The 13,392-nt window shown below is 49.7% G+C and overlaps 2 protein-coding genes across 2 annotated transcripts; one reads left to right on the top strand and one right to left on the bottom strand.

Moving 5' to 3' along the window:
- Positions 1 to 3,937: 3,937 nt before the first annotated feature.
- On the bottom strand, positions 3,938 to 4,405 carry AAFC00_006433 (uncharacterized protein; the record flags this gene model as incomplete). The annotated part of the gene is made up of 1 exon (XM_069346389.1): positions 3,938 to 4,405. One exon carries the CDS (start codon positions 4,403 to 4,405, stop codon positions 3,938 to 3,940), a length of 468 nt encoding a protein of 155 aa, XP_069197601.1.
- Positions 4,406 to 5,025: 620 nt separating this feature from the next.
- On the top strand, positions 5,026 to 6,932 carry AAFC00_006432 (uncharacterized protein; the record flags this gene model as incomplete). The annotated part of the gene is made up of 2 exons (XM_069346386.1): positions 5,026 to 5,101; positions 5,152 to 6,932. 2 exons carry the CDS (start codon positions 5,026 to 5,028, stop codon positions 6,930 to 6,932), a joined length of 1,857 nt encoding a protein of 618 aa, XP_069197600.1.
- Between the last annotated feature and the right edge of the window lie 6,460 nt (positions 6,933 to 13,392).

The raw sequence follows: 13,392 nt of genomic DNA, 5'->3' as shown, positions 1-13,392 counted from the left end.
TGCACCGAGCAGACTCACAGCGGACGGCCCTGATCCAAGAGAGTTCTGCGGAATTGAGGAGGTGGCTGCGTTCACCATTCGTCGAATTGTCTGTGATCTGGAGCAGAATGCAAGTCTTCTTGCTGCTAGCAACCTTCAGACAGACGCAAAGCGTCATCACACCCCTACATACATCAGCAGATACGCTGAGAAGCGGCGTGAGAAATACGCCATCGCGTTTCAGATTCTTCTGGCGATCAACAGAGACATGTGCTACCAAAGCGCTGTGCGTTCACAAGCACGCTGGTTGCATTATGGCCGTACTGACAATGCATGGTTGAGAAACATTGTTACTGATTACGAGAGTGGTGAGTATGGTTGAGTGTCCTTATTCCTCTGTAAATTTGGCTAACAAGTTAACATTAGACCATGGTGATTTTGATGCTTTGCAGCATTTCTTCGGCGAGGAGCTAGCAACTGGTGCTACGACAAGCCAAGCGTCGCGACCGCGTCAAAACCGCAGAAAAAGGAGCGAACAGTCTTTAAGCTCGACCGATGATCGAAACGCGCACCACATGAACGTGCAGGTCCATGCTCGCTAGTCTCTTTCATTGGACCAACACGTACATGCGTCACAGATGCCAAAAACGTGCAGATTGTGAGAGCATTGAATGACTGGCTCTTTGAAGGTTTCGAACTTGATCCCAGGTGCGACATCATCACAGCTGTCGAAAGTGTTAGCCCGAATGACGTCGATGCTTTACATCGAATATCGACAGACGAAGACTGGACGAATGAAATTGAACGGGCATGGACAACTCTCCGGTCTCAAGCCAAGCTCTCTGTGACCCATGATCATACCGATGGCACAGCCGAACCCGAGAGAGGCGCAGCCATCACTGTGCTGCCCCAATCATCTGGCTGGGACTGGCTGGTTCAAAGACCCTAGACGAAGTGGAAAATGGATTCGCGACACACTCGCCAAAGTCAAGCAGTCTTGCGGAGAGAACGAGCGACTGGAGAAGCCCGTCGAAGCATTCAACAAAGATGCCGCATTCTCAGCTTCTGTGACCAATGTTGATGATGGAAGTCAAGAGTACAGCTATGCCAACGTCGATGTGATGAAAAGAGCGGCAGCTTATACCGAGACAAATCACGAACAAAGTCGGGATCTGAAGATGGCACAGTCTGAACTCTCCAGGATGCTTGGTGACCATCTTATCCAAGGTTGTCTGCCACCGCGGCCAAATCTTGAGACTGGCGGCAGCGATACTGGTCAGGCGCATCGAGACAGCCAGGTCCTTGCGCTTGCATGGTGTCTCAGACAAGAGATAGACCTTGGTTTTGGTTTCATCGCTGACGAGATGGGATTGGGAAACCCCACCTCTACCTGAGTCTCATCTATGCAAGCAATGTGATGTGGAGGAATCTCAAGAGGCCTGTGACGCGTCCTACTTTGATTGTTGTGCCGGCGATGCTGCTGGAAAGAACTAAGGCAGAAATCCTTCGCAGTTTGCCGAACTTTCACCTGTTTCTTTATGGTAGACACAAGCAGCCAGCCAAAGGGGGTATTTAAAGAGGTGAACATCGTCTTCACTCGCGAGAACCAGTGTTTCACAAGTAAGGATACAGCTCAAAACATTCTGCTAATCAGTTACGAGAAGCTTGGAGCCCTCCATCCCAAGCCAAATTTCAGCGGTCTCTTCTACCGTATCATCATGGACGAGGGTCACAACATTCGGAATGGTATGAAGACTAAACGTGGTCTGGTACTCAGACACTTCGAAGCCGATATCACATGGATTGTCACCGGAACTCCTTTTATTAACGGCATTGGTGAACTTGCGAATTGCATGGACATTTTCTGCAAGAACACCGGAGAGAGCAAGAAGACCGCCTACGGTTCGTCAACGCGGATATCAATGCAGGCAGGGACAAGCATGTGGATGACTATATGGATGAGTTTATTGCTCCAGCGCTGGCCGAGCCAGAAAGATTTGATCTCAGTGAAGGATATCACGCTGGTAGATACTCAGAACGACTCGCTCCGTCTGCTGCCTCTGGGGTGGAATGGGACGCATTGCAGCGGCGCTGCTCAAGCATCGAGTTAGTGAGCCCACAGGACCGCCGCGACTTTGTCAAAAACCCGAACTGGATATGCTCCCACCTCGGGCCCGCTTACTTCTACAGCGCGAAGAAATCCGCCAGTGCTGCCACAGACAGAAGATTAGGCATAGATGGAAAACTCGCGGGTAAAGACGAGATTGTGAAGCCTCCTTTTACTATGAATCCATACAGTTTCATCCAGAAGGGCAACGCAAAGTGGAGAAGATGCCTGACTCCCGAGGCAATACGATACCACATCCTGTCTCTGGAAAGGCTGGGAGAATCCAAAAAGCATCTGGTAGCTCAACGAATGTGCTATGCCATCAGTAAATGCATGCTCTCTCGCAACTCAGAGTCCGATTACATCGATGCCGATGGGGTTGTTCGACAGGTCACAGACACGATCCCACCCATCGTGAGGAGGCGCATAGATGTACAATTGTCGCCCGAGAATCTGGCCATGTACAATAAGCAGGAAAAGGAATGCGGACGAGATTTGAACGTCACACTCACTGCCGATGAAGCAGACATGGACGGCCCTCATGCAGCAGAGAACAACAAGAAGCTGGGCTCGCGTTTCAATCAGTGCACTGTCAACTGCACCCACCTTGGTCTTCACGCGTTTCGCCAGAACAAGCTACGCGTCATTCAGTCCTGGGACAAGGAGAATCTGGCGGCCCTTTTGTATCGCATGAAGCTCAAGAAGAACAGAAATGCCAGCATGACCACCGACCACTCCAGGGTCGTTGTAGAATTCTTACAGGGGTCTCCGAAAATGCGCCAAATGCTACTCGATGTCTTCAAGTTCATTGAAGATAAGAAGGATACAGGGGCCAACAAGGTCTTGGTGTTCTTCCAGCAACACATCTCCGCTGCGGCTTTCGACAAGCTGTTGAGATGGATGGGTATCAAAACACTATTTCTGTCCAGCAGGATGCCCATCCAGAAACGGTGGCCAGAAGTAGACAAGCGATTCAACAACGGCGACGAAACACTGGTGTGTATCTGTTTATATGGTGTATCCGTTAACGGATACGACATGCACACGAAGTGCACTACTGTGCTGCTAGGCGAGCAAGCTTGCAGCGCTGCGATCGAGAGGCAGTCAATCATGCGAGTTCACCGTGTCGGCACAGTGGGAAGTCAGATTGCTCACCGCTATTTCGTGAGAAATACCGCCATGGAAATGTATGAATCTCGACTATGGGATAAAAACTACTCGATCACGGCTGCACTCTCGTTCATCAAGCGCCGCCAGGGTGAGCAGGACGGAGACGATGCTGGAGGATCTCTCTCGCCCACGGACATTGTCTCTAGCACATTCGGCATTCCAAGGGCATTTCTCATAGGACGTCATGAGGAGGATTGAGAGCGTGACCGTGAATGGCAGATTACAGAGAAGGGGCACAATAGAAATGCGGACACTTGACATGCGGTCCTCTGAATAACTACATGGTTTTGACAAATCGAAAATTGATCAATAAACGTATCTGAGCCTCCCCATCCCGCAGGAAATTTTACTTGTCGCGATTGAAAGGAAAATGTAGCCCTCTAGTAGCATGATTCGGTTCTTCTTCGCACTACTATTATGGCTACTCCTGTGCTACAGGCTGTTTTCGAGCCACGTAGCGTATAACACTATTCATATAACGGTCGACGCACTGGAGACTAGTTGGGTATCTCCAAATAAGGATGAAAGCGGACATTGAATAGATCTGGACCCCCCTTTTTGGATGTAGTGGATGAATGATTTTGATGTTTTTGATGATTTTCGATTTTACAGACTCGGCTGACACTCGACTCGGTCTATGCTTCAGATTGCTCTCATATCCTGTCTAGGTCGGTCTCTCCTTCAGAAATCCGTGACGCGTCCATTGTAGCTCCAGTCACTGCTGTGTCCCCATCGCAGGGGTTCGTTCTTTGGTCCACCGACCTCGCCTGTCTTCGGGTTGACATCTCCCTCGAACTCGGGCTTTGCGCCTCTCCTCACATTCGGATGAAGCTCTCCTTCGCCCGAGGCTTCTACTTTGGCATTGAGTGCTTCTTCTGCCGTGGGTTCTGAATGGGGTGACTGGTTGATCTGAGGGCGGGAGAAGGACGTGGTCGACTCGGCAGCGGGCTGCTTTGGCTGAGAGAAGGCGCCGGAAACAGAAGACTGGCGCTGAAGGTCCTCGAACACGGCTTGGTCTTCTTTGGGGAGACGTGGTGGCGCTGGACCGGAAGACCAGGACGAGCGGGTGGCGAGACTTGAGGAGAAAGAACGCCGAGAGATGGAAGTCAGGCGATTGCTGAGAGCGCGCGGTAGTCTTGCTGCTGCCATTGTGATGAACTTGATTTGTTTGATTGTCTTCTTGATACGATTGTTCTTGTATAGTGACGTTGATGGCAAAGATAGGAAGGAAGTGATTCATGAGTGGACGTTCTCGGATCCAGGGTCCAGGGTCCTTCCGTTTCGGCGAGTCGGAGCTCGGCAGTGGCTCGAATGCGGCCAAGTTCGGGTCAAGACCTTTGGCCACTTTGACTGGCATCATTGCGAATAAAGTCACAATCCATCTAGAGTCGACGACCATTTCCCTGTGAATCAACAAGATGAGGTCCATCTGGCGACATCAAAGAAAAATAGCACGGCAGATTGCTGATCACTCTCCACATGTCGCCAGGCCATGTTTGACGGGGCCGGTGATCCACCAAGGTGCTCTAGCCTGTGCCGTGAGATCATTTTCAAGCTCAAGGAAGTTTTGTATTGCACTTGAATCGGCACCCCATCCTTCAGAAGATCCTCATAGCATCCAGGCAAAGACGACACGTCTACCTCTATCATGCCCGGGCTGTGGAGCACCCAGTCAAGCCATCTCGCCCGAGGAAGCTGGCTTTTATAACCTAAATCGATCGGGAGTGAAGAACTTCATCAGAGAAGATGTAGATGAGCAAGACAAGGTCATGGCAGATGCCTTACAGAATGTGGACAAGAAAGTCTTGTCTGCCCTTGGGTTGAAAGATGGAATCAAAGCTACCAGTGAGTTTTTTGGATCATGCAAAGATGCCATTAAACTAATCTTTGTGCAGAAGCAGAGGTCCAGAGGCAGACGCCGATATGTGATCGTTGCCATGACTTGATTCATCACTCTGGGAGTACCAGCACGCCTATCTTACACCCCTCGATCGAGTCCATCCAAAGCATCATCGAGGATTCGCCACACAAAGAAAATCACATCTACCACATCATAGATGCTGCTGATTTCCCCATGTCTGTGATTCCGAATCTAACCTCTGCGCTTCGACTACCTCGTCTTCGGACGCAGAATCGAAGATCCAAAGACAAACGATTCCTCAAGGGCCGGGTCGCCGAAGTTTCTTTCATTATCACCCGTTCAGATCTCCTCGCCCCGCAAAAGGAACAGGTCGATGGTCTGATGCCGTACCTGCGGGAGACGTTGCGTGAAGCGTTGGGAAAGACGGGAGAGAAGGCGCGACTAGGGAACGTCCGCTGCGTCAGCAGCAAGCGAGGTTGGTGGACGAAGACGGTCAAGGAGGACGTATGGGACAGGGGCGGAGCAGGCTGGATGGTAGGAAAAGTCAACGTAGGAAAGAGTGGCTTCTTTGAGGCTGTCTTCCCGAAAGGAAGAGGGGGTGAGGCCCTGAGCATTGATGAGTTGAGACGAAAGGAGAGACTAGAGCAGTTCACGCCTGCACCGTCTACTAGTGGACACTCCGCGGATTTTCCGGGGGAAATCAACACTGACATGGGAACCACCATCGAAGGAAAGGAAACGGAAATCGCACGCACAGAGGAAGAGGACGCTCTACTCGACGAAGACGAAGATTTTGACTCTGTCTCCCTTTTGCCACCTGCTCGAAACGAAACCCAGTACCCCGTCATGCCAATCATATCGTCTCTGCCTGGAACGACCGCATCGCCCATCCGCATTCCCTTCGGATCTGGCCGTGGCGAGCTCATCGACCTTCCTGGCATCGCCCGCAGCAATCTCGAAGAATATGTAAAGCCTGAGCACCGTGACACGCTCGTAATGAAGAACAGAATAACTCCAGAGCAACACGTCATCAAGCCCGGACAGTCACTTCTTCTCGGCGGTGGTCTCATACGTATCACGCCACCCAAAGAGCAAGAGCTCGTAGTGCTAGCTTACCCATTTGTACCGCTACAGCCTCACGTTACCGCTACAGCGAAAGCCGAGGGCATCGAGACTGGCGAGAGGGAGATGAAGACGACTGGAGGCATCGACAGGATTGTTGCCGACGGTGTGCTGGGTCAGGCAGACACAAAGATTAAGAGCGCAGGCACGTTCAAGCTGCAATGGGACGTGACGAGGAAGCGAGTGGGACCTTTGACCGACCCCAGTGCAGCAAAGCTCAGACCCGAGAAGCTGGCCTTTAAGGTCTATGGGGCGGACGTGCTCATTGAAGGTGTCGGATGGGTAGAGCTCGTTGCACAAGTCCGAAAGAAGACACAAACCTCTGCGATCGAGGAGGAAACCGACTCCATTCAACAAGATGAACAAAAGGACGACTCGATCTCGAGGAACAAGCCTTACGACACCCAATCTTCGACTGAAACCGAACCTGCATCACCACCTCGAATCTCAATCTTCAAACCCCTCCTCTCTCCGTCCAGTATCGAAGACCAAAACGACCAGGTCCCTAAAATCGAAGTCTTCTCCCCAGAAGGCAAATTCGTCGCTGTGCGTCCTCCGATGAACGCATGGCTTTTAAATGCCAAAAGGGAGAAAGCAGGTGCTAGCACGACGAGAGGCAAGTCGAGACCGAGGGTCAGCATGAGGAGTGTCAAGGGTAGTAAGGAGGGCAGGCGACGGATGGGACAGAGTTGATACCCCCTTTCACATCACAGAGACTTATGATATAATGTAATATGTCACCTCCACTCACTCTGTTACTAGACGCTCCAGAATCTCATATCGATAAGCCGCTGGTGACGGAGATTGTATGCACCCCGGGTAGAACTGCTAGATAAATGCCTGGCATTCGGCGTCAAGGTATTCGGCCCCTGGGTGATGTTGATGGTCGGGGTCAGGGACTGTATATGGAGGCAACACAGCCAGATCTCAGAGACTGCCTGATGACTATAATTTGTGCCCTTACTGCCGGCTCAATTACTTCATTGTGAGTGCTGAATGACTGCTCAATAACTACAGTGCGAATCCTTAATGATCGCTTCACAACTACAGTGAAGGTCTCAGTGACTGCTCAATGATTATACCGTAGGTCCTCCTAGGCAGATGGGAGAGCGCTAATAGAGTCTGAGAAAAGTCTGCGCGACTTCCTTCTCCAGACTGACTTGTTGAACCTCACTTGAGGGGTACCTTACCGTGTACATGAAAACTCTGCGCGACTTCCTTCTCTAGATTAACTTGTTGAACCTCACATGAGCATCTTACCCATATAGACATCTTCCTCTACCGAAAATTCATACAACTACCCTAACACTTCCAATTCTATTGGACGTAAACTCAGTCATGTCAAATTCAGGTATGAGCCCGGCGGAAGCGCTTACATATTCTTGCTGAATGAGTCTAACGTGACAACAGCAAACAATAACTCTGTGGTGAAGAAGCTGAGAGACATAGAAGATGAATACATGAGCAAGCTGGCTTCCGAACGGGCGACGCATCAGAAGGAGCTGGAGGAAAAACAAACAGCTTTTGATGCTTTGCATCAGAAATACGCCGAGCTGGAATCCGCTTTAGACAGAGCGAAAAATTCAAGTCAGGCGAAACTTGATGAAATGGTGACTTCGCATCAAGAGACGCTCGACCAATCAGACTATAAACTTACAGAGCAGAAGGGTTCCGCTCAGTTGTTGCACCGGCGACTGTACGATCTCGAAGTCCAAAGAGACCAAGATAGGGAAGCCTCCCGCCGCGCCATTGTTGCTAGAGACGAGACGATAGCAGAGCAGATGCATATCTCCAAGGTAACAACAGATTTGAGTACCGAGAAGAGTGCGGGTCTGGAAACCGCCATAGAGGAACTACTGTCTCGAATCGAGCGCCGCGATCAGAAAATCTCAAAGCAACAAGCAGACATGAAGAGTCTCCAAGAGCAAATTCACATCCTTGCAGAAGAGCGTGACAATCTTAGTGCGCAGAATGGCCTTCTTGTGGAAAGCAACAACGCTCTCAGTGAGGAGAGAACAACACTCATCGCCAGTAACTATACTTTATCAGGCGACCTCAAGAGAAGAGCAGAGGAATAGGAGTGCAAAGAGGATACAATCAGGCTGCAGCATCAGACTATCGCTGCCCGTGATGCTGATATCGCTGCTTTGAAAGCGGAATCTTAAGAAATACGCCGAGCCGGGACATCTGGAGGATGAGAGAAAGAGAAAGGTCACGCCTTCGCCTCTAGGTGTTGTTTGCTATTATACGCCATTGCTACAATGATCAGCAGACGCACGATGCTATCATCCTGCTTTGGACGACATACAAGCGCTGAAGCTAATACAATCAACTTAGGGAGTAAGTGAAAGGAGAGGGAAAGACAGCTTGTGTAGAGCGAGCTAGTTCCTGTGTGGACTGAGTGTGGTCAGTACGTAATCACAGACGTCAGCGCCTAGTTTTTCGTGACCATAGATGAAGTCGTTCGGGTCACTTTCAGAATACCTTCAACCCTATATATGTACTCCAACCATATTGTGTTGTCGCGGAATGGTGGCAGTCTTGCGGTTTGTTGTATATACACTGTGTCCGAACTGGCGTAGAAGCTGGATCTGCCGTGGTCAGCGCATGGAGGTGGATGTCAGTGTCTGGTCATCTGGTAACTCGTGTTGAAAGAAAGCTAACATCCAGATCATACACATCATCCTGTGTGATCCGACTTCGATGCTCCCTGTGAATGGCAGCGCCATCTTGTTGTGCTATGGTATAAGGTACCTGGAGGTATACAGATTCCAGGCATGGTACGTACCTCGGGGTATGTGCTGAGGCGGTACCACAATGTCGGCAAGTAGGTCCGAGCTCATACCCCGAACCCTTTACTGTAGGACACGAAGAAGCTCTGACCCTGAGCAGATATGAACAAGCACTTCACTGACAGGACCAGTCTTTCGTCTCGAGATACGTGGAAGCAGGCAGTCGTCCCCTCAGCTGGTACAGACAGCAACAGCATGACCTCGGTTCGTCAAAGGGTTTCCTCGTACGGATAGCGCATTATATTCGGTTGGGCTGTCTTGGATGTACGAGCAGATATATCTTACGAAGGGAGCAAGATCAAGTATCTCAAGGAAGCCTCGTCCATGAGTCTCAGGTCTCGACGTCTTGACGACACTATACCATGCTGGCACCTGTGGCCATGTTCAAGGAGCAGGATCCGGAGCAGGACTCTTGTATTCCTACGACTGAAGCCGCTGGCTGAAAGGCGCCCCTTCCTGTAGACTGCGGTGGATCGAATCCTTCGACACTCAATCTGACCGACGTCGGTCTTCGTTACTCCAGAGCTCCATGCCCGAGCAATTATGATTCTAGTGAGCCGTGATCTGGCTGGAGAATCAGACCCGGACTCGGACTCAGGCTCAGATTGTCGGTATGTTCGAACATCCGCGCCCAAATACAGTCGGTGATCGAGGTTCACGGGATCCCGTATGTAATCGATTGACAATCTTCCGTGGGAGACTGAGCCTTGAGAACGATTTCGTCCTGCGTGAATGAACCAAAGCTACAGTAGTTGGACATCATCCCTAACGCCGTCCGCATCAAACACTAAGGTAAGGTAATGTACGGCATCCTGTCCCGACCTCCTGGTAAGTCACAGGTCTTGGCTCACCTCCTCTTCCTCCATACCTTATCCACTTCATTCTCAACATCCTCTTCCTCCATGTTCACCTAATTCTTGTCCTCGTTGTCCATGTCCTCTTCCTCCTGTGTCTCCTCCATGACCTGCTCGTTTTCATCGGTGTTTATATAGCCTATCTGTCTCAGGCAATCGTCGACACCGTCATTTTTCAGACGGTCCTCTAATTGTAAAAGTCTAGCCTTTTCCTCTTCGAAAGTCTGCATGTGCCCCATCCTCTGCACTTCATCAAGCATGTTCAAATTTCCATCCATGATCTCTTGCCACTGGTCAATAAACGCTGCGCAAGTCTTGAATATTTCCTCCTTGTCCTCATCAGGCTCCTTCCTCAGGAGGCCAAAGTCTTCGATTACCTTTTTCTGGATAATTGCTGTCGCTGATCGTTCACTTCACGGTCATTGGGGATTTACTGACTCTCTGATCACTGAGCAATCATCGAGCAGTTTTCGGGAATTCACTTTCAAACACTCTGCAGTTGTTACAAATTCACGTTGTGGTCACTGAGCAATCGTCGAGCAATAATTTCTAGATCCCAACCATTCAACCATCTCATGTGTTGACTTACGCATCTCTGTTAATTCTTAACCGACCTTGTCGTATGCCGTCCTGGCATCTTCAGACTGGTGGCAATGCCTTCTCGAGGTATCTTGCGTGCTGGCCAAGGACTGTTGCACATGTTTCAACTCAATTGAGCTTCTCTAACGCTACTGTAGCATTTTTGGCCTCATTTGGATGATCTTTCGAACGAGCTTGAGCGCTGACTAGCAACCCTTTCAAGTAATCTATTAGACCACCTCGAACCGCTGGATATTCAGTGAAAGCACTCTCAAAGGTCCGCCTTCTACACTTGTTGAGGGTTTTGTCGAGAAAATCCTTGATCTGGAACACCTCGTCCCATACAGTCACAATCTTTACAATACCATTTTGGATATGTTCCAGTTGCTTCTGCATATTCCTTGGAATTCTGCCAAGTCATTGAGACACGGCGAGAATTAGTCGCGAGCCTGGGGGTCGTCCCTCTCCCCTGTTGAGCGACTGGGCTTCCAGCAGGAGGATCTGCTTGAGTACTGGGAGCGGTGGCAGGTTGGGAGGAGCTCTTAGGCACACCACTCGTCGATGAGCCTGTCTCATGTCCACGTAGGCGGCGTCTATCGTCTGGCAAAGATGCTTGATCAACAGGTGGGAGCATCAAGCTGGTTTTGATCTTCATGCTCACTGTGCTGTGCAACTGAGTGATTGAGATTCACTACGGTCCCGTTGTACTTGGCTTCGGACGAGAACCACACCGCCGCTTCCTTACTGGAGACGATCTCGCTGTTTCCTCCATCATCTCATCTCTCCAGGATTAATTGACTGCAATCTATGCAAAGGCCCGTGAAGAATGCAAGAAACTCGAAGGAAGAATACAGGAGACAAAAAATGCATTGATTGAATCTCAGAGTATCTCATACAAGTATCACGATGCCATGGTGGATCAGGGTAAGCTTGAACTCCAGCTTAAAAACGCAGAAGCTTCGAAAGTTGCAGCGATGGCTGAGATCTACAGACTTCAAAAAGCACTGCATTGCTCAGAACAGCAGCACTCACACGAGATGCAGGAAGCAAAGGCAACTTTGATTGACCATCAAGAGAAACTGAACACATCTCGTATGGCACTTGAGGCCAAAGACGAAACAATCTCTCATTTTTCTCAGGCTTATGACTCTGAATTAGAAAAGTCAAAAACCCTTGTCGCCGCACACAATCGCCTGATCAACTCATACACGCAACAGCAAGATGAATTGGAGAACGCTACCCTGAAACTCATCGAATCAGAGAAGGCGACATATCAAGCTAAAGCCGACGCTGACCAGAAGGATCGAAAAATAGAGGAGCTCGAGACCATCATCACTCTCAACCAACAATCTACAGGCAGAGTCAGGGCGACGCTAGCGAGTAAAGAGGATGACCTCGTACGTAAAGAGCCGCAATTGGGAGAGGCGCAACCTCCAGGCACACGCACAATCTCCGCTGTCTCTCAGCAACTTGATAGAATGAAGATATTGCTGTGACATGCTCCGGATGTCTATATCAATATCCCTATAGTATTCGAGATTCGTCACTGCGACGCTGGTGCCTGGCGCGTGTGCCTGATTCCTTGTCCCCAGACATTCTCGTGCAATTATTTTCAGGGATAGATTAGGCACCTCTATAGAGGTGCCCAAAGCGTTGGAATATCTGCTCTTTGGTGCCATCATGGTACCAAAGAGGTGTAACGGGAGTCACAGCAAAGCTGGAGCAGAGAAAGATAGAGAAGGGTAAGGAGGAGGAAGTAAGCAGAGAGGGGAGTGCCAGCAAAGCTGCAGGAGACGAAAGACAGAGAAGGATGCAGGTAGGAGAAAAGGGAAGCAGAGAAGGAAGTAACCTGAGATGAAGTTCTACAGGAGGCTGTTGAGAGAAAATGAGAGTTTTATCACGTATGCCGCATCGACCTAAACACAAGGCTGCCTTGTTCTACTCAAGTGGACGTGAAGTGGCTGGTCCAATCAGATCACATGCTTATTCAACGTACACCTCTACAGTGTAGCGGTGGCTGGCCCCTCGTTTGCTGCCCTGCCCTAGAACATTAGCTCAAATTTGCAGTGAAGTGCCAACCTTGAGTGAGCAGCCTCTAGCCCTCCTCGTTCTACTTTCACCCGCTTCATGACAAACTTCGGAGTTGGAATAACTTGATAATTGGCGGTTATGAAGCTCGGCGATAAAATTCTGATCATCTTATGTGATATGAAGCGCCGGCCAGATTCGTTGCATCCAAATCATGTTACGAGAGACTTCTAAGTCGAAGCTACATGCTTCCCTTGCACCATGTCAAGATTGAAAGATGACGACGTGATGACTTGTCGACACGATGCCATGTGGCATGTCCACCCCATCAACATTGTGGACTTGGGAATAGCGGCGTTGCATCTGCAGAACCCTAACAGGAAGGCACAAACCCTTGCACAGAGCTGATGAAGCTGGTAATTTCCAGTCTTGCAAGTACATGGACAGCTTGCCACTTTCCAATTACTTTCAAGCACTTGAAGTGTTAGGATCTCTCTGCTTCAGACTACAATCTCACGACAACTTTGTTGTAGTGTGACAACAAATGCACTAATCACATTAAACTATACCAAGATCCCTCGACAATTCCATTGTAGAGGTGACATTGTCGTCATGTCTCCGGAATCTTTCAGCTCAACATGGCAAAAAAAAAAGAAATGCCTATGCAAGGGACAGCGCAGATTTACAACGAATTATCATTGCGTTTGGGAAGAGGCAAACCCTCCAGGCACGCGCCCAAACTTAGTCGTATCTCAAAGACTTTACAAGAGAAAATTTACTACTGTGACATGCTCCAGAAGTCCATATCCATAATTGCTATTGCTTGAGATCTTGTTTCTTGGGGGCCGGAGCCCGGCGTCTTAGGCTGGCGTTACAGGGTCGTCAACAGTGTCTGCTGGG

The sequence above is a fragment of the Neodothiora populina genome (genome assembly GCF_041146345.1).
Source record: "Neodothiora populina strain CPC 39397 chromosome Unknown canker_contig_7, whole genome shotgun sequence".
NCBI classification, from domain to species: Eukaryota; Fungi; Ascomycota; class Dothideomycetes; order Dothideales; family Dothioraceae; genus Neodothiora; species Neodothiora populina.
Note: the sequence above shows the minus strand (reverse complement) of the source record. Positions and strands in the feature narration are given on the sequence as shown.